This window comes from Bos mutus, chromosome 22, assembly GCF_027580195.1.
Source record: "Bos mutus isolate GX-2022 chromosome 22, NWIPB_WYAK_1.1, whole genome shotgun sequence".
NCBI lineage: Eukaryota > Metazoa > Chordata > Mammalia > Artiodactyla > Bovidae > Bos > Bos mutus.
In genome coordinates, this window is record NC_091638.1 from 51,783,007 (window position 1) to 51,806,944 (window position 23,938).

At 49.8% G+C, this 23,938-nt stretch overlaps 2 protein-coding genes across 2 annotated transcripts; both read right to left on the minus strand.

Moving 5' to 3' along the window:
- Nucleotides 1–1,939, minus strand: LOC102286356 (cathelicidin-6). The gene is made up of 4 exons (XM_070359331.1): nucleotides 1,708–1,939; nucleotides 970–1,077; nucleotides 757–828; nucleotides 1–173 (listed from the first exon to the last, which is right to left on the minus strand). The coding sequence occupies exons 1-4, from the start codon at nucleotides 1,906–1,908 to the stop codon at nucleotides 78–80; spliced, it is 477 nt and encodes a 158-aa protein (XP_070215432.1). The 5' UTR covers nucleotides 1,909–1,939; the 3' UTR covers nucleotides 1–77.
- Nucleotides 1,940–8,145: 6,206 nt separating this feature from the next.
- Nucleotides 8,146–10,320, minus strand: LOC102265501 (cathelicidin-5). The gene is made up of 4 exons (XM_070359401.1): nucleotides 9,882–10,320; nucleotides 9,144–9,251; nucleotides 8,910–8,981; nucleotides 8,146–8,330 (listed from the first exon to the last, which is right to left on the minus strand). The coding sequence occupies exons 1-4, from the start codon at nucleotides 10,203–10,205 to the stop codon at nucleotides 8,232–8,234; spliced, it is 603 nt and encodes a 200-aa protein (XP_070215502.1). The 5' UTR covers nucleotides 10,206–10,320; the 3' UTR covers nucleotides 8,146–8,231.
- Between the last annotated feature and the right edge of the window lie 13,618 nt (nucleotides 10,321–23,938).

A 23,938-nucleotide genomic window follows, 5' to 3' on the forward strand; every position in this document is an offset into this window, starting at 1 on the left:
AGAAGACTTTACTTTCTCAGAATCCAAAAGCCTGAGCCAGGGAGGACACACACAGGATTCTTCCATGGGCTCACAATTTACCCCAACTGGAGTAGCGGAATGACTGGAGAAAGTTTCTTAAAGAGTTTCTTAAACTTCTTACGAAATCGTTTAAATCTTCCAACACTCTGCAACTATGAACCAGGAAGAACCAGGTTACTTGTGGGAAAGGGAACCAGGAGTAAGACCAGACCCATCTGCACCTATACACGGGCTCCAAGGCCCACACCAGGAGATTTGCAGCCCCAGCATGCCCTTTGGCGGCAACCTTTGAAGCACAAGGTTGAATCCCTACACCTATAGACAGAAGAGCAAACTGAGGCCCTCAGGTGACAAGGAGCTTACCAGGGTCACAAGCCCATCCCAGCAAAGATGGAAGCGAGCTGGGGCTAAAAGATCATTACTTGAGTCAGTGCCTCTCAAACCATCAGAATCTCCTGGAGGCCTCGTGAAAAGACAAATGGCTGCACCCCACCCCAGACGTCTGAGTGGGGCTGAGAATCTGCGTCTCTGTCAGTTCCTAGGTGGGGACCCCATTAGAGAACCATTGCTCTAAGAGACACAGAACCAGTGCTGGAGACCTGGGGCTTGCGGGAGGGAGCAGCCAGGGTAGGAGGGCCCTCCTCTGCCCTGGATGGGGGAGGGGGTCTTTGGTCCTAAGAATGTTCCACAACCTATCACCCTAGCGGTTCCTGCAGGACAGAAGGGGCCACTCACCTCCTCGCAGGTGATGTTAATTTTGCCTTTCACCGCATCCAGAGTGACTGTCCCTACACATTGCTTCACCAGCTGGAAGGAGAGGCTGGAGGTCAAACTGGAATCCCCAGGTCATAACCTCCCAGGCTCCACCCAGGGACTAAAAGTCTCCTTGAAACCCCTTGTTCAGCAGCTTAGGAAGCATTCACCCGTGCTCCCAGCCCCCAGGCTTACCCCATTCTCCTTGAAGTCACACTGCTCTGCGGGCTGCTGGCTCGTCCTGGGGCATACAGTCTCCTTCACCCTGAAGCTCACAGGCTTCGGGATGTTTGGGTTCTCATCCTGATCCAGGAATAAAATGGGGAGACTGGGCTCAGGCTCATGTTTCCTTCTCTGATCTGTCTCCCTGCCCCCAACCCGGATGGCAGCCTCTCCAGCCCCCTGTGTGTCCAGCCCTGGGCTTGGTGCCGGCAGCACAGGGGAGGGGACAGAGCCCGTGCCCGGCCTCACGGGCACACAGAGAGCAGGAGCGGCCCTCACAGCAGCGCTGATGGCAGCGCCTCCCCTCACAGGGGCTGAGGGAGGTCAGGGCCGCCTGAAGGGAGAGCCCTTGTCACTGGAGCCTCCAGGCTGACAGAGCTCCTCCTGGCAGAGAGACACCGAGGTGCAGAGAGGACATTAGCAGGGAAGTCACCTCACAGAGCCTGTGACCCCCCCATCCCTGGAGCTCCCAGAAGTCCAGGGAGCCTGAGCCAGGTGTGCAGGGCGCCTGTTCCCACAGCAGAGATGCTAAGACAGGAAGTCTGGTGCTGGGAGATGACCCAGGTCTGGGAGGGTTTCCTGGAAGAGGTGGGAACCCACGTAGTGGGAAAAGTGCCTTCCTGACAAGAGAACCAGCCTGAGCGAAGGGGCGACAGTGTGGCCAAGGATGTCAGGAGACAGATCCCCTTCCCAGCCCCCTCCCCAACTCACGTCCTCCTTGAGAGGTGGGTCTAGCTCCAGGAGGCGGTAGAGATTAGCTTCTGAGGACCGCTCATTGAACTGATCCACGGCACGAAGCACGGCCTCCCTGTAGCTGAGGGCCTGGGCGCTGGCTGAGGGCAGCGCTAGTCCCAGCAGCAGTAGCCACAGTGACCACCGCCCCAGGGAGAGGCTGGCCCTCTGGGTCTCCATGGTCCCCAGTTTGCCACCTCCCAGACTGCAGGATCTGCCTTTATGCTAAGCCTGGGCCTAATGCAAAGGCTCTACCAGGAGTCTTCCTGACTAGCCCCATCCCTGCCCTCCTCCCAGGATGTGAGGTGGACTTGCCTCAGCCCCTGCTGTTGCCTCATGGGGTTTCTGAACAGTGGGCAGGGAGGCTCCTGTGCAAGGTGAAGAAATGGTTTCTCCATCTCCTTGACAACTTCTTGGCCTTTCCTGGACCCCACAGGGAGTGTCACAGGCAGTCTTGCTCAAGAGGATTGAGTCCTCCAGAAGATGGAGGGGCCAGGCACTATCTACATCCCCTCTGCCTCCACACCTCAGGATTCAGTGTAAAGGAGTGTATTTGCTATTCAACCTGCTTCATTGACTACATTAAAGACTTTTTGACTGTGTGGACCATAACAAACTGTGGAAAATTCTTCAAGAGATGGGAATACCAGACCACCTGGCCTGCCTCCTGAGAAATCTGTATGCAGGTCAAAAAGCAACAGTTAGAACTGGACATAGAACAATGGGCTGATTCCAAATTAGGAAAGGAGTACATCCAGGCTGTATATTGTCACCCAGCTTATATAACTTATATGCAGAGTACATCATTCAAAACACTGGGCCAGATAAAGCACAAGCTAGAATCAAGATTGTCAGGAGAAATATCAGTAACCTCAGATATGCAAATGACACCACCCTTACGGCAGGAAGCGAAGAGGAACTAAACAGCCCCTTGATGAAAGTAAAGAGGAGAGTGAAAAGCAGGTTTAAAACTCAGCATTCAAAAAACTAAGATCATGGTATCTGGTCACATCACTTCATGGCAAATACATGGGGAAACAATGGAAACATTGACAGACTTTATTTTCTTGGGCTCCAAAATCACTGTGAATGGTGACTGTGACCATGAAATTAAAAGACGCTTGCTCCTTGGAAGAAAAGCTATGACAAATCTACATAGCATATTTAAAAGCAGAGACGTTACTTTAGTAATGTCTAGTCAAAGCCATGGTTTTTCCAGTAGTCATGTAAGGATGTGAAAGTCGGACCATAAAGAAGGCTGAGCACCAAAGAATTGATGCTTTCGAACTGTGGTGTTGGAGAAGACTCTTGAGAGTCCCTTGGACTGAAAGGAGATCAAACCAGTCAATCCTAAAGGAAATCAGCCCTGAATATTCATTAGAAGAACTGATGCTGAAGCTGAAGCTCCAATATTTTGGCCACCTGATGCAAAGAGCCGACTCATTGGAAAAGACATTGATGCTGGGAAAGATTGAAGGCAGGAGGAGAAGGGGACAACAGAGGACAAGATGGCTGGATGGCACCACCGACTCAATGGACATGAGTTTGAGCAAGCTCTGGGAGATAGTGAAGGACAGGGAAGCCTGGCGTCCATGGGGTCGCAAAGAGTAGGATGCAACTGAGTAACTGAACAACAACCCCTCCTCTAGGCACCCAGTAGGCACACAGGTAAAGTTGGATGAGTGGATGACAGCTTCAATCCCTTCTACAGTCTCACCCATCCAGCTTGTCCTCACGCAGTCACATGGTCAGACCATCCTTGTCTCTCCGCAACCCTCAGCCTGTCAGGGGGTCGGCTTCACCTGTCCCCTCTCCTACTCTTCTCTGACTTCCTCACACTAAAGATGTCAGCAGTTGTGGCCTGTTGCTACACTCAACCTCTTTATCTTCACAGGTGCTGGGGAAACACTCTGTCTACCTGAATATGCTCTCTGCCAATCTCCCCTGTCCCTGCCCTCCTGGGTCCCCTCCTCCTCCCTGGGGGCTCCTGCTGAGTCTCCTCCAAGGACTCTCCTCTTAGGAGGCAGGGCTGGCTCAGGAGCATCCGGGCTGCTCCTCCTCCCCGTCGTCACACGTTTCTGGGGACCACACTTCTCAAGACAACAGTGCCCATCACACACATACTGGACTGTGCCTCTGGGTTCAAGACTCCGATGAACGCCCTGGTGGTCCTCACTGGGCCGTTGGCTGGGTGCTGCCGAAGGAGCCCTGAGCTAGAAGCCTGGGAGCCCCACCTGTTCCTTCTTCCTTCTGAGGACACTCCCCTGACCTCCCGCCACCCCTGCCCTGGGCCGACCCCCATCTCCTCTCCTCTCCTCTCAGTGACGCCACAACCTCCAGACTCCATGTTTCCTGATTTTCAGGCTCTCTCCAGACCACTGTCCACCCTTCACACCATTTCTAGATGCCAAGACAGAGTGCTGATTTGACCACTTCACCCTCCGCCTTCAGAGCACACAGACCCCCGCCTGACAGCAGGGTCTGGATCTCCTCAGTGTCCACACCCCGGCCCTGCGGGACAGGTCTCAAGCTGCCTTGACCACTCCAACCACAAGCCATCTCAGAGCCTCCTGCTTGGCCCCTATCTCTGCAGCTGGTGCCTCTGCTTGCCCTGACATGCCACCTTGCAAAATTTTCCCTGACCTTAACCAAAAGTGGTACCTCCTCCTCTTGACTCCCAAAGCCTTCAGGACATCCCTTCTTCTGTTTTGCTTTTTTAGTAAAATGTGCTTTTTATTTATTTAGTTAGTTCTGGCTGTACCGTGTCTTCGTTGCCGCCCACCAGCTAGTCTGGTTGCATAGACCAAGGGCTACTCTCTAGTTGCGGTGCACAGGCTTCTTGTTACGGTGGCTTCTCTTGTTGCGGAGCACAGGCTCTAGAGAGTGAGGTCTCAGTAGCTGTGGCCCAGGGGCTTACTTGCCTGGTGTGGGATCTTCCTGGACCATGGATCCAACCCACATCCCCTGCATTGGCAGGCAGATTCTTACCCACAGGACCACCAGGGAAGTCCAGGACATCCCTTCTGATTTGACCTCCAGGATTCCTTGCCCAGTGCTCTGGTTGAACACCAGGTGGGGAGGAAAAGAGAGCACAGCTGGGGGAAATACTATGCCCAAGGGACCGAGGAGTGCTGAAGCCAAGAAGAACATTCCAATCCACCAATGCCAGGGAAGCACCATGTGGCCGTGAGGCCCAGGGAGGTTGTGGACTCAGTTGCCCTGTGGGACCCTTGGAGCCTTGGCCAGGGCACCTTGGAAGGTAGCAGCCTGGATGGGAGATGCTGGTTGACCACTCAGCCTTGGAGAAGGAAAGAGAAGTGAATTTTGTGCAACCTTATTACACCGCCCAGATATTGCCCCACTGGCCTCTTGGTCAAGCTATATCTTTTCCCTGAGTCAAATAATTAGCAACACACATGGTTCCTGGGTGTTTGGTAACCTGGAAACCTCCCTGTGCTCTCCTGGTGGTGGTGGTCTATTCGCTAAGTCGTGTTCGACTCTTTGCAACCCCATGAACTGTAGCCTGCCAGGCTCCTCTGTCCATGGGATTTCTCAGGCAAGAATACTGGAGTGGGTTGCCATATCCTCCTCTAGGGAATCATCTCAACCCAGGGATTGAACCTGTGGCTCCTGGGTCTCCGGCATTGCAGGCAGATTCTTCACTGCTGAGTCACCAGGGAAGGCCTCCCCTGTGCTTTCCTGCCTCTGCATGATTGCCTGGGACCAGTTCTGTCTCCTTTTCACGGGTCGAGATGGAAAAATTGTTAGCATCATTTCGTTTCTGCTATCAGTGGTCACATATGCATGTTGAGGGCCTGGTCCATAGCAAGGGACATATGGTCAACACTGATGTAAAACTGAATGGACAGGACAGGCCTGAGGCTGGGGACCTCAGGCAGAGGTGTGACACTTCCGGGAGTGAGACACCCATGGAGTAAGAAAGAGGAGGTGTTTTTCCATCATGTCCCCCCAGTGGTTGGTTGAAGCTACTCCTTTGGTGCAAGCTCCCCAGTGCTTCCAGTCTGCCCCAGAGCAAAGGTCAACTAGAAAGTGGGGAGTGGGCAGGACATGGGCAGTGTCTGAAACACACAGGCAAGTAGACATGGGACCTGTGTGTCACTCTGTCTCTCACACCCTCATGCAGAGTTCTTCACCCTGATGGACAAGATGCTTGTATTTAATGGTGCAAATTTTGTACCATTCACGACCCAGATAATCACGATGGTGTGATCACTCACCTAAAGCCAGACATCCTGGAATGTGAAGTCAAGTGGGCCTTAGGAAGCATCACTACAAACAAAGCTAGTGGAGGTGATGGAATTCCAGTTGAGCTATTTCAAACCCTAAAAGATGATGCTGTTAAAGTGCTGCACTCAATATGCCAGCAAATTTGGAAAACTCAGCAGTGGCCACAGGACTGGAAAAGGTCAGTTTTCATTCGAATCCCAAAGAAAGGTAATGCCAAAGAATGCTCAAACTACCGCACAATTGCACTCATCTCACACACCAGCAAAGTAATGCTCAAAATTCTCCAAGCCATGCTTCAGCAATATATGAACCGTGAACTTCCCAGTGTTCAAGCTGGTTTTAGAAAAGGCAGAGGAACCAGAGATCAAATTGCCAACATCCACTGGATCATCAAAAAAGCAAGAGAGTTCCAGAAAAACATCTATTTCTGCTTTATTGACTATGCCAAAGCCTGTGACTGTGTGGATCACAATAATTGTGGAAAATTCTTCAAGAGATGGGAATACCAGACCACCTGACCTGCCTCTTGAGAAATCTGTATGCAGGTCAAGAAGCAACAGTAAGAACTGGACATGGAACAACAGACTGCTTCCAAATAGGAAAAGGAGTGCATCAAGGCTGTATATTGTCACCCTGCTTATTTAACTTATATGCAGAGTACATCATGAGAAACGCTGGGCTGGATGAAGCACAAGCTGGAATCAAGATTATTGAGAGAAATATCAATACCCTCAGATATGCAGATGACACCACCCTTATGGCAGAAAGTGAAGAAGAGCTAAAGAGCCTCTTGATGAAAGTGAAAGAGGAGAGTGAAAAAGTTGGCTTAAAGCTCAACATTCAGAAAACTAAGACCGTGGCATCTGGTCCCATCACTTCATGGGAAATAGATGGGGAAACAGTGGAAACAGTGGCTGACTTTATTTTGGGGGGCTCCAAAATCACTGCAGATGGTGACTGCAGCCATGAAATTAAAAGATGCTTACTCCTTGGAAGGAAAGTTATGACGAACCTAGACAGCATATTAAAAAACAGAGATATTACTTTGCCAACAAAGGTCTGTCTAGTCAAGGCTGTGCTTTTTCCAGTAGTCATGTATGGATGTGAGAGTTGGACTATAAAGAAAGCTGAGCGCCAAAGAATTGATGCTTTTGAATTGCAGTGTTGGAGAAGATTCTTGAGAGTCCCTTGGACTAGAAGGAGATCCAACCAGTCCATCCTAAGGGAGATCAATCCTGGGTGTTCATTGAAAGGACTGATGTTGAAGCTGAAACTCCAATACTTTGGCCACCTGATGCGAGGAGCTGACTCACTGGAAAAGACCCTGATGCTGGGAAGGATTGAAGGCAGGAGGAGAAGGAGACGACAGAGGATGAGATGGTTGGATGGCATCACCGACTCAATGGACATGGGCTTGGGTGGACTCCAGGAGTTGGTGATGGACAGGGAGGCCTGGCGCATGGGATCACAAAGAGTCGGACATGACTGAACAACTGAACCGAACTGAACTGATCCCTAAACACAAGCCCACCGCTTCAGTCTGGGACCCAGCTGAAGAAATAGTAATGTGTCTCAGTGCCACAGGAAAAGCCAGGAGGGATGGGCTAATTCAAAATTAAGATTGTCGAGGGCAAGAGGTACGTCCTGGGCGTTGCACCTGCAGGCTCAGCCCTGAGACTGAACTGCATCTCTGTGAGTGTTTAGCAAGGTGAGCAGCCTGGCCCCTCGTGGACTGTCAGCTCCACGTGAGCAGGAGCAGCAGCCCCACCAGCTCTGCACCCACAGCAGGTCTCCTTACATCCTACTGGGTGTTGGAGGAGGAGGGCAGAGGTGGGTGAAGGGCTCTGGAGGGACCCGAGGGTGGGGACACAGTTCTGGAGCTCCTGGGGCTGCTGCCTCCCCCGTGCCCTCCTGGAAGGAACAGGGGCCCCAGGTTTCTCTGTGTTCACAGGAGTGATCTCACACACACACACACACATACATACACACAGGAGTGATCACATACATACACATACAGGAGTGATCACACAAATACATACACACACATAGACAAACACACACACACACACACACACACACACACCCGACACAGAGGGCCTCCCAGAGTAAACAACTCAGTCATGATAAGTGGGAGAAGGGGAGACAATTGAAACTGAGGCTTGGAGGAAGTTGTTCTCACAAGAATTTATTTCTCAGAGTCCAGAAGTCTTCCCCAGGGCCGGCAGACCCTTAGGACTCTTTCCTGGGCCCACAATTCACCCAATTCTGATTATTGGAACAATAATTGGGCCATACTTCTTCCAAGCACGTAATATCTTCCTACCCAGGCTTCGAAGTCCCCCGACACTCTGGGGCTGTGCAACGAGAAGAAACAGGTTATCTGTGGAGGGAGGGACCCAGGGTAAGACCAGAACCCTCCCCACTTGGACATCCCCACAAACTGGGCGATTTCAGGAGGTTTTATGGCCCAGGCACCCTCTCTCTGGCTGCAACTGTTGGAGCCTCTGGCTGAATCTCCACACCACAGACATATGAGGAAACGGAGGCCCACAGATGACATAGGGCTTTCTGGGGTCACAAGCCCCAGGGGCGGAAAGCTCATGACTTGAGTCAGTGTCGCTCAAACTTCAGCACAGTCAGAATCCCCTGGAGGCCTTGTGAAAATACAAATGGCTGGACCCCACCCCAGAGTTGGATTCAGGAGGTCTCAGTGGGGCTGAGAATCTGCCTTTCAGTTCCCAGGTGGGGACCCCAGTAGAGAACCCCTGCTCTAAGGGATGCAGAGCCAGGGCTAGAGACCTGGGGCTCAGGAAAAGGAGAGGCCCGAGTAGAAGGGCCTTTCTCTGCCCTGGATGGGGCAGTGGGTCATTGGTCCAAAGAACGTTTGACACATTACCCCCCAGAAGCCTCGCAACCCAGGAAGGGTCACTCACCACAGCACAGGTGATGTCGAAGTTACTCCCGACCTGGTCCAGGGTGACTGTCCCCACACACTCTTTCAGCAGCTGGGAGGGGAGGCTCCAGGTCAAACTGGAAACCCTGGGTCATAACCTCCCAGCCTCACCTCACCTCACCCACAAGGGGCTGGAAACCTTCCCTGAAATTCCCTGTTCAGCTCGCGCTGAGAAGCATTGATCCCAGCCCTCAGTCTCAGCCCCCAGGCTCACCCCATTCTCCTTGAAGTCACACTGCTCCGGGGGCTGCTGGCTCGTCCTGGGGCACACGGTCTCCTTTACCCTGAAGCTCACAGGCTTCGGGATGTTTGGGTTCTCATCCTGATCCAGGAATAAAATGGGGAGACTGGGCTCGGGCTCATGTTTCCTTCTCTGATCTGTCTCCCTGTCCTCAACCCGGACGGCAGCCTCTCCAGCCCCCTGTGTGTCCGGCCCTGGGCTTGGTGCCGGCAGCACAGGAGAAGAGACAGAGCCCGTGCCCCGCCTCATGGACACACAGAGAGCAGGAGCGGCCCTCACAGCGGCGCTGATGGCAGCGCCTCCCCTCACAGGGGCTGAGGGAGGTCAGGGCCGCCTGAAGGGAGAGCCCTTGTCACTGGAGCCTCCAGGCTGACAGAGCTCCCCCTGGCAGAGAGACACCGAGGTGCAGAGAGGACATTAGCAGGGAAGTCACCTCACAGAGCCTGTGACCCCCCCATCCCTGGAGCTCCCAGAAGTCCAGGGAGCCTGAGCCAGGTGTGCAGGGCGCCTGTTCCCACAGCAGAGATGCTAAGACAGGAAGTCTGGTGCTGGGAGATGACCCAGGTCTGGGAAGGTTTCCTGGAAGAGGTGGGAACCCACGTAGTGGGAAAAGTGCCTTCCTGACAAGAGAACCAGCCTGAGCGAAGGGGCGACAGTGTGGCCAAGGATGTCAGGAGACAGATCCCCTTCCCAGCCCCCTCCCCAACTCACGTCCTCCTTGGGAGGTGGGTCTAGCTCCAGGAGGCGGTAGAGATTAGCTTCTGAGGACTTCTCATTGAGCTGATCCACAGCACGAAGCACGGCCTCCCTGTAGCTGAGGGCCTGGGCGCTGGCCGAGGGCAGCGCTAGTCCCAGCAGCAGTAGCCACAGTGACCACCGTCCCAGGGAGAGGCTGGCCCTCTGGGTCTCCATGGTCCCCAGTCTGCCTCCTCCCAACCTGAGGGATCCTCCTTTATGCCCAGTCTGGGCCCTGATGCAAAAGTTCAACCGGGAGCCTTCCTGACCCACCCCATCCCTGCCCTCCTCCCAGGGCATGAGCTGGACTTGCCTCAGCTCCTGCTGTTGCCTCACGGGACTGCAGGGCAGTGAGTGAATTTTGTCTCTTGTGCAAGGTGAAGAAATGGTTTCTCCATCTCCTACAATACCTTGACCTCCCCTAGACCCCATGGGAAGTGTCACAGGCAGGCTTGCTCAAGAAGGTTGTCTCCTCAGGAGACACGGGGACCAGACACTCTCTACAACCCCTCTGTGTCCACACTCTGGTCTCCTCAGGATTCAGGGTAAAGGAGTGTATTCATCTTTCCATTTCCAGCTCTAGGCACTGCCTGGCACCCAGGAGACAATCACTTAACACTTGAAGAATGGATAACAGTACCAACCCTTTCTAGAAGTACCCCTTCTACTTACATTGCTAGCCCGTCCCTAGGCAGACATCCATCCCACACTATCCAGTCCTCTGGAACCAGCCCTCAGCCAGTCAGGGGTTTGGCCCCATTTGTCCCCTCTCCTGGGTTGTTCTCCACCTCCTTTGTCACTCTGAAAATGTCCCATCCCAAGTCCTTAGCAGATATGGCCTGTGTCCCTGATACCTCCCATTCCAGTCTGAAGAAGAGTCATGTAGGTCACTGACTACACTTTTTGCCCTCTCTCATGCTCAAAACCCCTGCAGGCTTGCTTGTCCTTCCTTACTGGATCCAAAAGTCACACTCAAGCTTTGTCTTTATCTATACAGACTCTGGGCATCGCTCTGTCCTCCTGAAATTCCCCCTTAGCTGATTCTCCCTAGTGTTGTTCTCCTGGGTCCCCTCCTCCTCCCTGGGGGCTCCTGCTGACTCTCCTCCAAGGACTCTCCTCTTGGGAGGCAGGGCTGGCTCAGGTGCATGCAGGCTGCTTCTCCCCCGCCCCCCGCCCCATCCTCACAGTTCCTGGGGACGGCCCTTCTGAAGACACCAGTTCTCCTGGACCCGCATCACTGCTCTGTATCTCTGAGTTCAAGACACCTATGAACACCCCCAGTTGTCCACATGGGACAGTTTGGTTGTACCTCAGAAAGTGGTGACCCAGATTGATGGCACTGGCTGTGAAACAGAGCTTTTGTCTTTACTCTTTCCCTGCATCAGATTCTTTCCCAATGATGCTTGCCGCCCTACTGTGTCTTCTGTCTGTCTTTTAGCTATGGAAAACTTTAGTCAAAGGATAAATTTAATCTGAGAAGTGAAAAATCCTGAAACAAAGGAAAAACAGTCAAAGAAGACTAAATAATGTAGTCATTAAGCATAGTCAAGGACCTTTAGTTCTTTCCCAAGGGCTATAGATAATATTCTGAGTGTATCCTGTGAGCTGTCTTCAGATCAGATCAGTCGCTCAGTCGTGTCCGACTCTTTGCGACCCCATGAATCGCAGCACGCCAGGCCTCCCTGTCCATCACCAACTCCCGGAGTTCACTCAGACTCACGTCCATCGAGTCAGTGATGCCATCCAGCCATCTCATCCTCTGTCATCCCCTTCTCCTCCTGCCCCCAACCCCTCCCAGTATCAGAGTCTTTTCCAATGAGTCAACTCTTCGCATGAGGTGGCCAAAGTACTGGAGTTTCAGCTTCAGCATCATTCCTTCCAAAGAAATCCCAGGGCTGATCTCCTTCAGAATGGACTGGTTGGATCTCCTTGCAGTCCAAGGGACTCTCAAGAGTCTTCTCCAACACCACAGTTCAAAAGCATCAATTCTTCGGCACTCAGCCTTCTTCACAGTCCAACTCTCACATCCATACGTGACCACAGGAAAAACCATAGCCTTGACTAGACGAACCTTTGTTGGCAAAGTACTGTCTCTGCTTTTGAATATGCTATCTAGGTTGGTCATAACTTTCCTTCCAAGGAGTAAGCATCTTTTAAGAGGCAGATCAGGTGGTCTGGTATTCCCATCTCTTGAAGAATTTTCCAAACCCCAGGTGGAGAAGTTAACTACGTGCTGACCAGACTGTTCTCAGGACATGAGCTGCCACAGTTCCAAGAACCGACTGCAAAGAAACGGGAACAAATGGACTCTGGAACTGAAGATTAACTGTACCTAAAACAATCAAGATGATGCTGGTCAGACCACTGATGACCAATTTGAAGATGACTGTTAAGAGATGACTGTGCTGTTTCTGCATATAGCCCCCCACCCCTGACTCTGTTAATGCTCTCACCAACCCCCAACCCCCTGCTTGTCTGGGCAGGTGGATGGGGGGAAGTCAGCCTTTGAACAGATGCCTGCCATCCTCCTCCCACAGTTGCCGGCACCTGAAATAAACCAAACTTTCCTTTCCCCCAACCTGGCCTGTGTATTGGCTTTTGAGCAGTGAGCAGCTGGAACCCGCACACACATTCCTTTCAGTAACAGCTGCATATCAGCCTTGGTAAAGGAAGGAGCGAAATCACCGAAACAACTCGTGTATGAACACTCTTTATGTCTGTTATTTTGTGAACCACTCAGAAAGATCACCAGAGGTATTCAAACTACAATCCAAGAAAACCTATCAGATTGTCACTGTCTGCTCTGACTCCATTGGAAGAGGCTTTAAACCCAACACCTACAAATCTGGAATTTTAATCAGCTCCAATTGCTGCTGTTGTTCAGTCGCTAAATTGTGTCTGACCCTTTGCAACTCCATGGACTGCAGTATGCCAGGCTCCTCTGTCCTCCACTATCTCCCAGAGTTTGCTCAAATTCATGTCCATTGAGTAGGTGATGCTATCTAGTCATCTCATCCTCTGCCTTCTCCTTTTGTCTTTAATCTTTTTTTCCCTGCATCAGGTTCTTTCCCAATGAATCAACTCTTCAACTGATCCAACTGCTGACTTTTGCTTTAAAAAAATTTTTTTTGTTTTGATTGTTTCCATAGAAATGCCTCTAGTTGAATACCTGATTGCTTGTACTCTTTAGGCCTATTTGGTGAAGCCACTTGCATCACTACCTCCTAAAATGAGACACAACCTTTTACCTAAACTGGTCTTTTCTCCAGACTAAGAGACTGGTTCAGTGAGATATGGAGGAATTTACCCTCTCTGGACAGACTCAAACCTGTTTCACAGGATGGCCCCAAATATAGGTCAGTGATCTTGAAGGCCCCGGGAATTTGTTCAAGAATTTACATAATATTGTGCAATATTTTCCTGTTTTCATGGTTGAAACCTTCAAGTCCGGGACAACGGCTACAGAGTGGACTTCAGACTATTGCCTAATAATTATTATAAGATTTGCTACTATAATCCTCTGTAGACGTGTGTTTCTGGGTTTTAACCTCTGCTCTTTACCGTATCAACTACCCATTAACTTTACGATTAACTTTACCATTAACTTTACCTTTAACAACTACGTACATAGTTAAGGTTCTCACCATTGGCTCTGAAGCCTGGGTGTCACTTGGTGGGTTGTAGTGTAAACCCTGACTGTCGATCTTTTTTTTTCCTTTCTTTCTTTTCTTTTTTGTAATGCAGATGCCTACCTCAAGCTCTATCTGCCAGGCATCCACTTCAAAGTTTATCTTCAATAAACACTCTGTCAGCCACAGGAGGAGAATAAAAAAGCCAGGCCACCTCCCCCTACGGAGGCTCTTTTGTGTCCAATTTCTTTAACTGACCCTTTGGGCCACTTGTTTTTTCTCTTGCTGCACTTTAAATGCCTGCACTTGTATTACATATTTACAATAAAAAGTGAGCCCTTAGGACATGAGTTTGAGTAAACTCTGGGAGTTGGTGATGGACAGGGAGGCCTGGCGTGTTACAATCCATGGGGTCACAAAGAGTCAGACACAACTAAACTGAGAAACCCTAAGTCACCAGCCTCAACCCCAAAAAATGCAGGACCGCTGGCCCATACTCTGTCTCTCTAACCTTGATCTCTGTGTGTGGCCCTAGTCATTCCAAATACTTTCCAAGGCCCACAGTAATGAACCTTTTATATTTTTTTCCCCAAAGTTCCCTGATGGAGATTGCCAAAGGGCTTCTTGCAATCATAATCAGAAGCCCAAGCGCTAGTCCTGTCCCAACATTGGCTGTTGATAGGCTGAGACCTGCACACAACTCTTGAGACCCTTGAGAGTTATGGGGAGAGTTGCCTTCCTGCAGAGACAGCCAGGCTCAGGCAGGAAAAGGTCACAGATCCCCCTTCAGGGGCCTTGGCCAAGGAGGTGCTTTCACTATGCGCGGCTCAGTCCCAGACCCACTTCAGATCTCCTTGAATGTCTGACCCTCCCAGAAGGCCCACTGCCCGACCCAAATGGAGCTCCCACATCTCCCCACTAGCAAGCCTGCCCCCTCCCACAACTGCTCCAGCCAGCCCCTTTCTTTTCCATCCTTCCTCCCTCCACAGTCCCTCAGAGACTGGAGCTGCATCCTGTCCCTCTGCCTCTGCAAGGCCCTCACTGTGGCCAGCTGTCCAGCTCAGGGGCCATCCCGCCAGCCAACCGCAGGGTCCCTGTGCAGCCAGCTCTCACCGTGAGCTCTGGCCACTGGATCTGCTGAAGTCTGTAAGCCAGCCGACCTCCATGGGGCCTGCCTCAGTCTACTAGAGATGTCGTAACAATACTGACAGCATATTAAAAAGCAGAGACGTCACTTTGCCAACAAAGGTCCATCTCTAGTCATGTGTGTATGTGAGAGTTGGACCATATAAAAGGCTGAGCCCCAAAGAATTGATGCTTTTGAACTGTGGTGTTGGAGAAGACTCTTGAGAGTCCCTTGGACTGCAAGGAGATCCAACCAGTTCATCCTGAATATTCACTGGAAGGACTGATGCTGAAGCTGAAACTCTAATACTTTGGCCACCTGATGGGAAGAACTGAGTCATTGGAAAAGACCCTGATGCTGGGAAAGATTGAGGGCAGGAGCAGAAGGGGATGACAGAGGATGAGATGGTTGGATGGCATCACTGACTCAATGGACATGAGTTTGGACAAACTCTGGGCAATAGTGAAGGACGGGGAAGTCTGGCGTGCTGCAGTCCATGGGGTCACAAAGAGTCGGACACGACTTAGTCACTAAACGGCAACAACACAGTAACACTGACCTTCCCAAAGGGAAGGGTTCAGGGTCTCAACCAAAACTTTCTGTGATGAAGGAAATATTCTACACCCATACTATCCAGTATGGCAGCTCAGTGTGACTATTGAGCACTTGAAATGTATCTTGCGTAACTGAGCAACTGACTTCCTAATTTAATTTTCATTCCTTTCAATTTAAGTAGCCATCTGGGTATAGGACAGTGGTAAAGATCCTTTTTTCCTTGGTCTTCTTACAAAATTTTCCTCCTCCTTTATACCTCCATATTCCAAGGTGTTTATGCAAAAGCATGGCCTTTGACAACTCCACACTTTGTCTGGCCTTGCCCACTTAGCTCAGGATAAAAGGAACCTCTCAAGATTTGCAGAAATTGGCTGCTCTCCAGTCCACATGGACCAGAACAAAGCAACTTGCTCAAGACACCAAACTACCCACAGACAGCTGTCAAGCTGAGATTCCAGCCTCTCCCAGCTTCAACTCACCCTGTCATCCCCCTCTTCTCCTACAGATCATGTAAGGACAATCAGGAGCCATTTTGAAAAGGGCAAGCTATGACACTTATGGGGCTTCCCAGGTGGCTCACTGGTAAAGAATCCACCTGTCAATGCAAGAGATGAAGGTTTGATCCCTGGGTCGGGAAGATACTCTGGAGGAGGAAATGGCAACCCACTCCAGGATTCTTGCCTGGAATCCCATGGACAGAAGAGCCTGGCAGGCTACAGTCCATGGGGTCACAAAGAGTCAGACACGACTGAACACGCATGCTCTGACACTAACATACATCCCAGAAATTTGACATCTAGGTATTTACCATCAAGAAATGAAAGCATTATGCATACAAAAACTTGTACAAGAATGTTGATGATAGTCAAAACCCAGGAACAGCCTAGACGTCCTTCAGCAAGTTCATCAACAGTGGACATTCACATGATGAAATGCTACCTGCCAGTAAAAAAGAATGAACTGTTGATATACATATCACGAATGAACCTCATAAACATTTTGCTAGATATTGTCATAAATGAAAGAAGTCAGATGCAAAAGACCTCATATTGCACGATTCCCCACTCCAGTACTCTTGCCTGGAAAATCCCATGGACGGAGGAGCCTGGAAGGATGCAGTCCATGGGGTTGCTGAGGGTCGGACATGACTGAGTGACTTCACTTTCACTTTTCACTTTCTTGCATTGGAGAAGGAAATGGCGACCCACTCCAGTGTTCTTGCCTGGAGAATCCCAGGGACGGGGGAGCCTGGTGGGCTGCCGTCTATGGGGTCCCACAGAGTCGGACATGACTGAAGTGACTTAGTAGATTTATATGAAACCTCCAGAAAAGGCAAAAGGGTAGTGCAAAAAGTAGGAAATAGATCAGTGGCTGCCAGGGCCACGGGTTAGCAAAACGAGACTGACGGCAAAGGGAATGCTTGGGGTGATGAAAACGTTCTACCTCTTGATTTGGTGGTGGCTCAGATTTACATCGGAGAAGGCAATGGCATCCCACTCCAGTACTTTTGCCTGGAAAATCCCATGGACGGAGGAGCCTGGTGGGCTACAGTCCATGGGATCGCTAGAGTCGGATACCACTGAGTGACTTCACTTTCACTTTTCACTTTCATGCATTGGAGAAGGAAATGGCAACCCACTCCAGTGTTCTTGCCTGGACAATCCCAGGGACGGGGAAGTCTGGTGGGCTGCCGTCTCTGGGGTCGCACAGAGTCAGACACGACTGAAGCGACTTAGCAGCAGCAGCAGCAGCAGATTTACATGGTGGCTCAGACAGTCAAGAGTCTGCCTGCAATGCAGGAGACCAGGGTTTGATCCCTGGGTTGGGAAGATCCCCTGGAGAAGAATATGACAACCCATTCTAGTATTCTTGCCTGGAAAATTCCATGGATGGAGGAGCCTGGCAGGCTACAGTCCATGGGGTCGCAAAGAGTTGGACTGAGCGACTAACACACACGATTGTACATATTTGCTACAAGCTAAATACTTACACATAAAATAGTGCATTTTATAAATGCTGTGCTTCGTCATTCAGTCATATCTGACTCTTTGCTTCCCCGTGGACTGTGGCCACCAGGTTCTTCTGTCCATGGGGATTCTCCAGGCAAGCATACTGGAGTGGGTTGCCATGCCCTCCTCCAGATTTTATAAATAGATAATTTATATCTCTAAGCGCTGGCAATGGGGTGGGCACTGATCTCTCTCCCCAGCTCTCCATGACCGCAGAGCCCAAATTCACATGAGCTGGCCCTTGAGTCACTGAAGATGAAAGAAAGGGGTGAAGGCAAGGAAGAGCAGCGGAGCTGCAGCAGCCCCTCCCTGCCCACTCAGGAAGGCTCTGTGTGTGCCCAGGGAAGGGAGGCCCCGGCCACCCTCAGACCACTAACCTGGGGCTGGGGCAAACACCTACCCCGCTGTATTTCCATTATCTCTATGAAAGCAATTTGGGGCCTGCATTGGATTAAGTGGGTACTTCTCAGAGTATGTTCCATGGACCAGGGGTCAAGCAAGATTCCCAAGAAAAGGATCTTACATTCAAATAAGTTTGTGAAACCTCCTTTGCTGTTTCTTGAAAGTGTTGGTCACTCAGTCATGTCCAACTCTTTGCAACTCCTTGGACTGCAACCCTCCAGGCTCCTTTGTCCACAGAATTCTCCAGGCTAAAATACTGGTGTGGGTAGCCATTCCCTCCTCCAGGGGATCTTCCCAACCCAGGAATCGAACTGGGGTCTTCCGGAATTGGCAGGCAGATTCTTTACCATCTGAGCCTCCAGGAAGGAAACTCACAATACACATCAGCTTATTAAAGGCACTAAGGAATCCTGAACAAAAGGAACTTGTTTCACTCTGATTGATCCCTTTTCCTCAAATGTAGCCCTTTTTTCCAGAGAACACACAAACATCCCACAAGGCTCAGGGCACGCCTTGGAGTCTGGAGTTTAGTCTCAAAAGATTGGAACAGGTCCAGCCCCATTTCCCACTAGGGCAGGTTTTGCTTAGGGCTGGAAAGGGCTAAGTCCTGGAAACTGTCAACGAAAAGAATCAATAAACAGTCATAAAAAAAAGAAAAAAATCTATAATAAGAATAGAAAAGAGTTTTATTTGAGAACCAAGGACTACAGCCTGGAAGTCAGCTTCCCAGATTACTCTGAGAAACTGCCCCTGAGAAGCTTGGTTCTCAATACAGTTTTATATCTTTTCAGAAAAAAAGACCATTAAAGAAGTCAGGAATATATTTCATCAAGGTTTCAAAAAACAAACAAACAAAAAAACAGACCAAATAAGAAACAAATAAAGCCAACTTTTTACAAAACACAGACCAGCACTTGCACAGCAAGTCAGTATGGCCTTGGCAGGTGGAAGGGGCCTTATCATCAAAGGAGGAGTAAATGCATTGGTGTCCCAGGAAGCGAAGCATTTAAGATTTTGTGTTTTGTTTTTACCACTTGGCTTTGTGATCTCAGTTACCCCAGCTGCGGCAGTGAAAGCTCAGAGTCCTAACCACTAGGCCACCAGGGAACTCCCCTAAGCTTTATTTTTAACATGGACATTTATTACTTCTGGCTAATGTGCCTTTTTCTTCAATAATTAAAACAGAGGCCACAAGCAGGCTGCTTTAGTTACCATAAAATTCAAGTTAATTCATGCATAAGCCAGAATGGCTTCCCCATACCTCAATATGTGAAAATTTATTTTATCAAAACCTTGAGCTCGGTGGTCTGGTGGTCCAGTGGCTAAGACTCCACCCTCCCAATGCAGGGCTCTCGGGTCCGATTCCTGGTCAAGGAACTAGATGCCATGTGCTGCAACTAAGATCTAGTACAGCCAAATAAATAAGATAAATAATAATAATAATAAACAACCATGAGCTCCTCCTCCATCTGCCACCCCTCCCCAACAAGGCACCTTGCCTAATGGGGGGGCATTTGTCAACCAGGCAGCAGCAGGATGGCACAAGAGGCCCTAACTCAACCAGGACAGAGGGAGCCCCAGGGACAATTTCACCTTCCAGAGGCCCAGGGGTTGAGAAAGACTGGGACAAGGCAGTGTTACCACAGGCCGAGCTTTCTGGTTTCCAGCCTCTTCCAGCCTCAACACAAAGTGTTTCCTCTCCTCCCAGAACATTCTGTTAGGGGGATGGGGATGGGGGGAACAGGTTGGGGCGGGGGGGCGGTGGTTGGTCATAGCACCCAGGTGCAGACTATAAGGAGGTCCCAGCTGCTATCCAGGATCTCTAACTTCCAGAGGGAGGGCCCCAGGAAATCTCACAAGGAAACTTTGCAATTGAAATGAAGTCATGTACCCTCACTCCAGAACATACTATGGCTCCCAACCGCCCCAGGGTCCTCCATTGCCTAGCAGCTGCCTCGGACCTAACTTTGGCCTCCCCACCTTTACCTACCAGGGCTTGCCTCTCTCAAAATACCCAGTGCTGGACACTCACTCATGCAGTAGGACACGTGAGTGTAAGGTCACACAGCCAACAGTACGACATTAGCCAGGGACAGGCTGGGACCATGAGGCTCAGCAATCCCGTTTATTTCCAGCTTCTGAAAAGTGTTTACTTGCTTTATTCTCTCTTGCTAATGCCACCTGTGTTGTACACTGCTCAGGAGTCATTCCTCCAATTTCCTTGAGGTGGTGCCACTGAGACCAAGAGTGATCAAGAGGCTGACTCATAAGACATAGGGCCAGCTGAGACTAGCAACACAGGTTTGGGGCTCCTACCCCTGAGTACGTCCCACCATGAAAAGGGCTCTAGAAACAGATCCCCAGAGACTGGGGTGCCTTCAGTTTTTCACACGTGACAAGTCCCTCTAGCTGCTTTTTCTGCCAACACTCATTAATTCTATTCCTAAGAATAGTCTTCTGGGAAACAAGCGCCCTCCGGTGGCCTCCTTGAGTACTACACCAATGCTCAATGGCGGAAAAAGTCAACCTTTTCTGAAGAGAAAAGGGACCTCGTCACCCTGGGCCATAAGTTCAGTTTACTTTTTTTGCGGGGAGAGAAAGGGAGAGGAATAATGGTGTCTCAGAGGCCCTTTCTAACCCTACTGCCTTCAGGATAACATTCACATTCTTAGTTTTCATTTACTCCAAAAACATCTCCCCTTCTTTCTTTGGGTAAGGCTCTAAGCTGCTGCTCCTGCTGGGGACAAGAGGCTGCCATGTCTGTGAAGAACTTCAAGGCTTCAAAACTTCACGGCTCCCTGTGCCTGCCTCTCATTCCTGATGGGCCAAATGACTTACTACATCATGACCTCTCTAAAGCATTTTTTAAAAAATTTTTATCAGAGTACTGCTGATTTACAATGTTGTTAAAGCATCATTTTTTGTTTTTTGGAGCAACTGGAGAAGTGGAAAATCTGGAGCAGGGTGTCCTGAAATCCAAGAGCAGCAAATATTTCTTGAAGGGAGTAGTCAACTGTATCCAGGGCTCTAACAGGTGACTGCCAGGCAGAGTAAGACAGGCATGCAAGTTGGTGCTGGTTCATCAAAGGAAGGTCCCCGGAGAACTTGCCAGACCCTATGTCCATGAAATTGGGAGGGTGACTGTCTGGTTGGAGTGGGTTCAGGAAAAAATGGGAGGAGAGAGATTAGAGACAGCTTTTTTGCATTTTACTGTGAAGGGGAGGAATGTAGCTGGAGGGGAAAAGTGGAGTCAAGGAAAAGTTGTTTTATCTCTAACAAGAAACATTTCATTCAAATATACTATTCGTGAAGAAAAGTGAACAGATCTGGAGCAAAATTTCCACAGGGTGAGCACCTTCATGTACAAAGTCATCCTCATGGTCTTTTCCAGTCCCCACCACTCCCTAAAATCACCAGGACCCTAACTTCTACCACTAAGGATTAAAAAGCAGGAATTTCTTTTTCTTTTAAACTTTATGCAACAGAGCTAAAGAGTATGTTCTCTTCCATATCTGGCTTATGTTCATCGTCAATGGTCAGATTTCATTGCTGTATGAAAGAACCTCTAGTTAGCCACTCCATGGCTGACAGGCGCTTAGGTTGCTCTCTGCTGGGGCTAAAATGAATAATGTAGCTTTGAATATTTGTGAACTGTACCATGCCTTCTGTGCCAACTCTCGCCTTCCCAGAGCCTTCCTGTGGCTGCTTCCTCACTTCCCACCTCCACCGCTCACTCAGCACAATGAAGCTCTCCATGCGGCCCCGTTCAGTGACTCCCTTCAGATACAAGGATTGAACCACGGATTGGTCACTCCTGCCTTGAGTGGCTTCTCCAGCCCCACCTTCCTGGGCTTCTCCTTCTGCATCCAAGCCGCAGTGTTGACACTTCACAGAACCAGTCTCCTAACACATTCCTCTCACACCCTCTGTGGACTTTACCATCCTTATGCTAATGAACCCCAAATCTCTCTCCCCAGTACCAACCCCAGACAGTAGATAAGCCCCAAACTGAGCTCATCAAATTCCACCAAGAACTAGGCCTCCTATTGTTGAAATAATGCTCCCACCCCACCCAGGTGCTTAAGTTCTTACCTAGAAGTCTTTCTAGACTCCTCCCGTTACCTCCATCTCAAGGATTCTGTTATCAAAACCCAATGAGCTCCATCTCCGTCCCCAGCTCCCAAGGTCACTCGCTCCCCTCCTGCTATTGCAGAACCCCTTACCCCGTTTCTGCCTGAATTTAGGATCTCACTGGCTTCCCCTCTCCCCCACTGATCCACCCTCCACACCCTGTACTGTCCAGAGGAAGAGGCCTCTTTCTTCTCCTTAAAATCACCCCACCTCATCCAACTCCAACTCCCCCCTTTTCCAACAACCTACACCCTCAAGTTTCAGTAGCTTTCGTCTCTTTTGGGAAGTCCCTCCACACTCTCCCCTCCAGCCTTCCTCTTAGCTTCACCCCCTCAGCCAGGATCCTTTATCATCTTAATGATTTCAAGGAATCTTCTGTGAGACTGCATTGGGCAGAGGTAAGCCTCCTGAGGGTAAGGCTTGCGGTATTTTTATTTCCAGCAAAAGGTTTGTTCCAGTAAGCAATGAATAAATGTTTGTTGAATGAATGAATGTGAGAATAGGGATGTTGAGTCAAGTAATAAATGACACAAAACAAGAGAAGCAAGGAATGTTTCAGAGATTTAAGGTGGAAAATATTTGAAATAGTGAGATGGCTGGATGGCATCACCGACTTGATGAACGTGAGTTTGAGCGAACTGGTTAGGGTAGCTTTCTATGACTGGAGTGCCTATGAAGGCAAAAGGAGATGTAGCCTCTCTCTTTTTTTTTTTTTTTTTTTTGACTGTGCTGTGGGCAGTTTTGTGGAATCTTAGTTCCCTGACCTGGGGTTAAATCCAGGCCAAGGCGGTGAAAGCTCAAACTCCTAACAACTGGACCGCCAGGGAATTCTGCTTTTTTTTTTACTTACTGCTTTTGAGATGAAAGGCACCATTATCAGCTTGCTGAGCCTGTCAGCCACTGCCTTTCAAACTGCAGGTCGCGGGCCATCATAACACATTAATTTTAGGGGTTTATCGCTAGGATTTTTAAATTTTTTCATAGCTAAAATTCTTAAGTGACACAAAATAAAAGAGAAAACAGTGTATTACAGGTACTATTGAGTACATGATACATTGAAAATTTTTTGATATGTGTGTTCTGGGTCCTGGGTCCAAAATGTATGGGGGCCCCTGTTTTAAGCAATGGGGTAGGTAGGACAGCTTCAAACTGATGGTGAAATGAGGAGATCACAGTTGCATGTAGACAGAGCATTTTGGGGTCGAGGGTTTGGGAGTCTAGCCAGATCTGGTCAGGAGCAGGAGACAGGTGAAGGTGGACAGGCAGGTGAAGGTGCCAGGGCTGTTTCCTGCCAGGGGCACTAGGGAGGGTCACAAGTTTGGTTAGGAAGGAAAGAGAGAAGTAAACGGACTTGAGGCAAGTTGCTGGCGGGCCATTCTAAGTTAATTCAGATGAGAGGCAGGAATTCAGGACGGATATGCCTATCAGTAACAGGAATTTGGTAGTTCTCTGCGATAAGACAGGAGGCTGAAGAAGTACTGGAGGTGGGTGAAACTGTTCAGAAAACACCCATGAACGAATGGGGGTGGGGCATATTTTCAGCTAGAAAAGTCTGTCAACCCAGAGTAAACATTTAACCAAGAGGCAGGACTCAGCCTGTGCTCACAAAACCATCCTATAGGACTTGTTACCCAGAATATCGCAGGATAAATACAAATTATGTATTGGAACAATGTGTGTGATCTCTGGAATTCAGTGGCCTTAGAAGTAATTTTGGAGAAGGAAATGGCAACCCACTCCAGTACTCTTGCCTGGAAAATCCTGTGGACGGAGGAGCCTGGTGGGCTACAGTCCACGGGGTCACAAAGAGTCGGACAGGACTGAGCAACTAAACTTTCAGTTTTAGAAGTCATTTAGTTAAGTGGTTCCCAAACTAGCTTGTATTTCAGAACAATTCATAGAGCTTCCTGATTATACAGATTCCAGGAAGGGCCCCACACCAAGCCTGCTGCTGCTGCTAAGTTGCTTCAGTTGTGTCCGACTCTTAGTGACCCCATGGACTGCAGCCTACCAGGCTCCTCCATCCATGGGATTGTCCAGGCACGAGTACTGGAGTAGGTTACCATTGCCTTCTCTGACACCAAGCCTATGAAATCAAAATATCCAAGGGAGGAATTTCCCTGATGGCTCAGTGGTAAAGAATCCGCCTGACAATGCAGGAAACATGGGTTCAATCCCTCA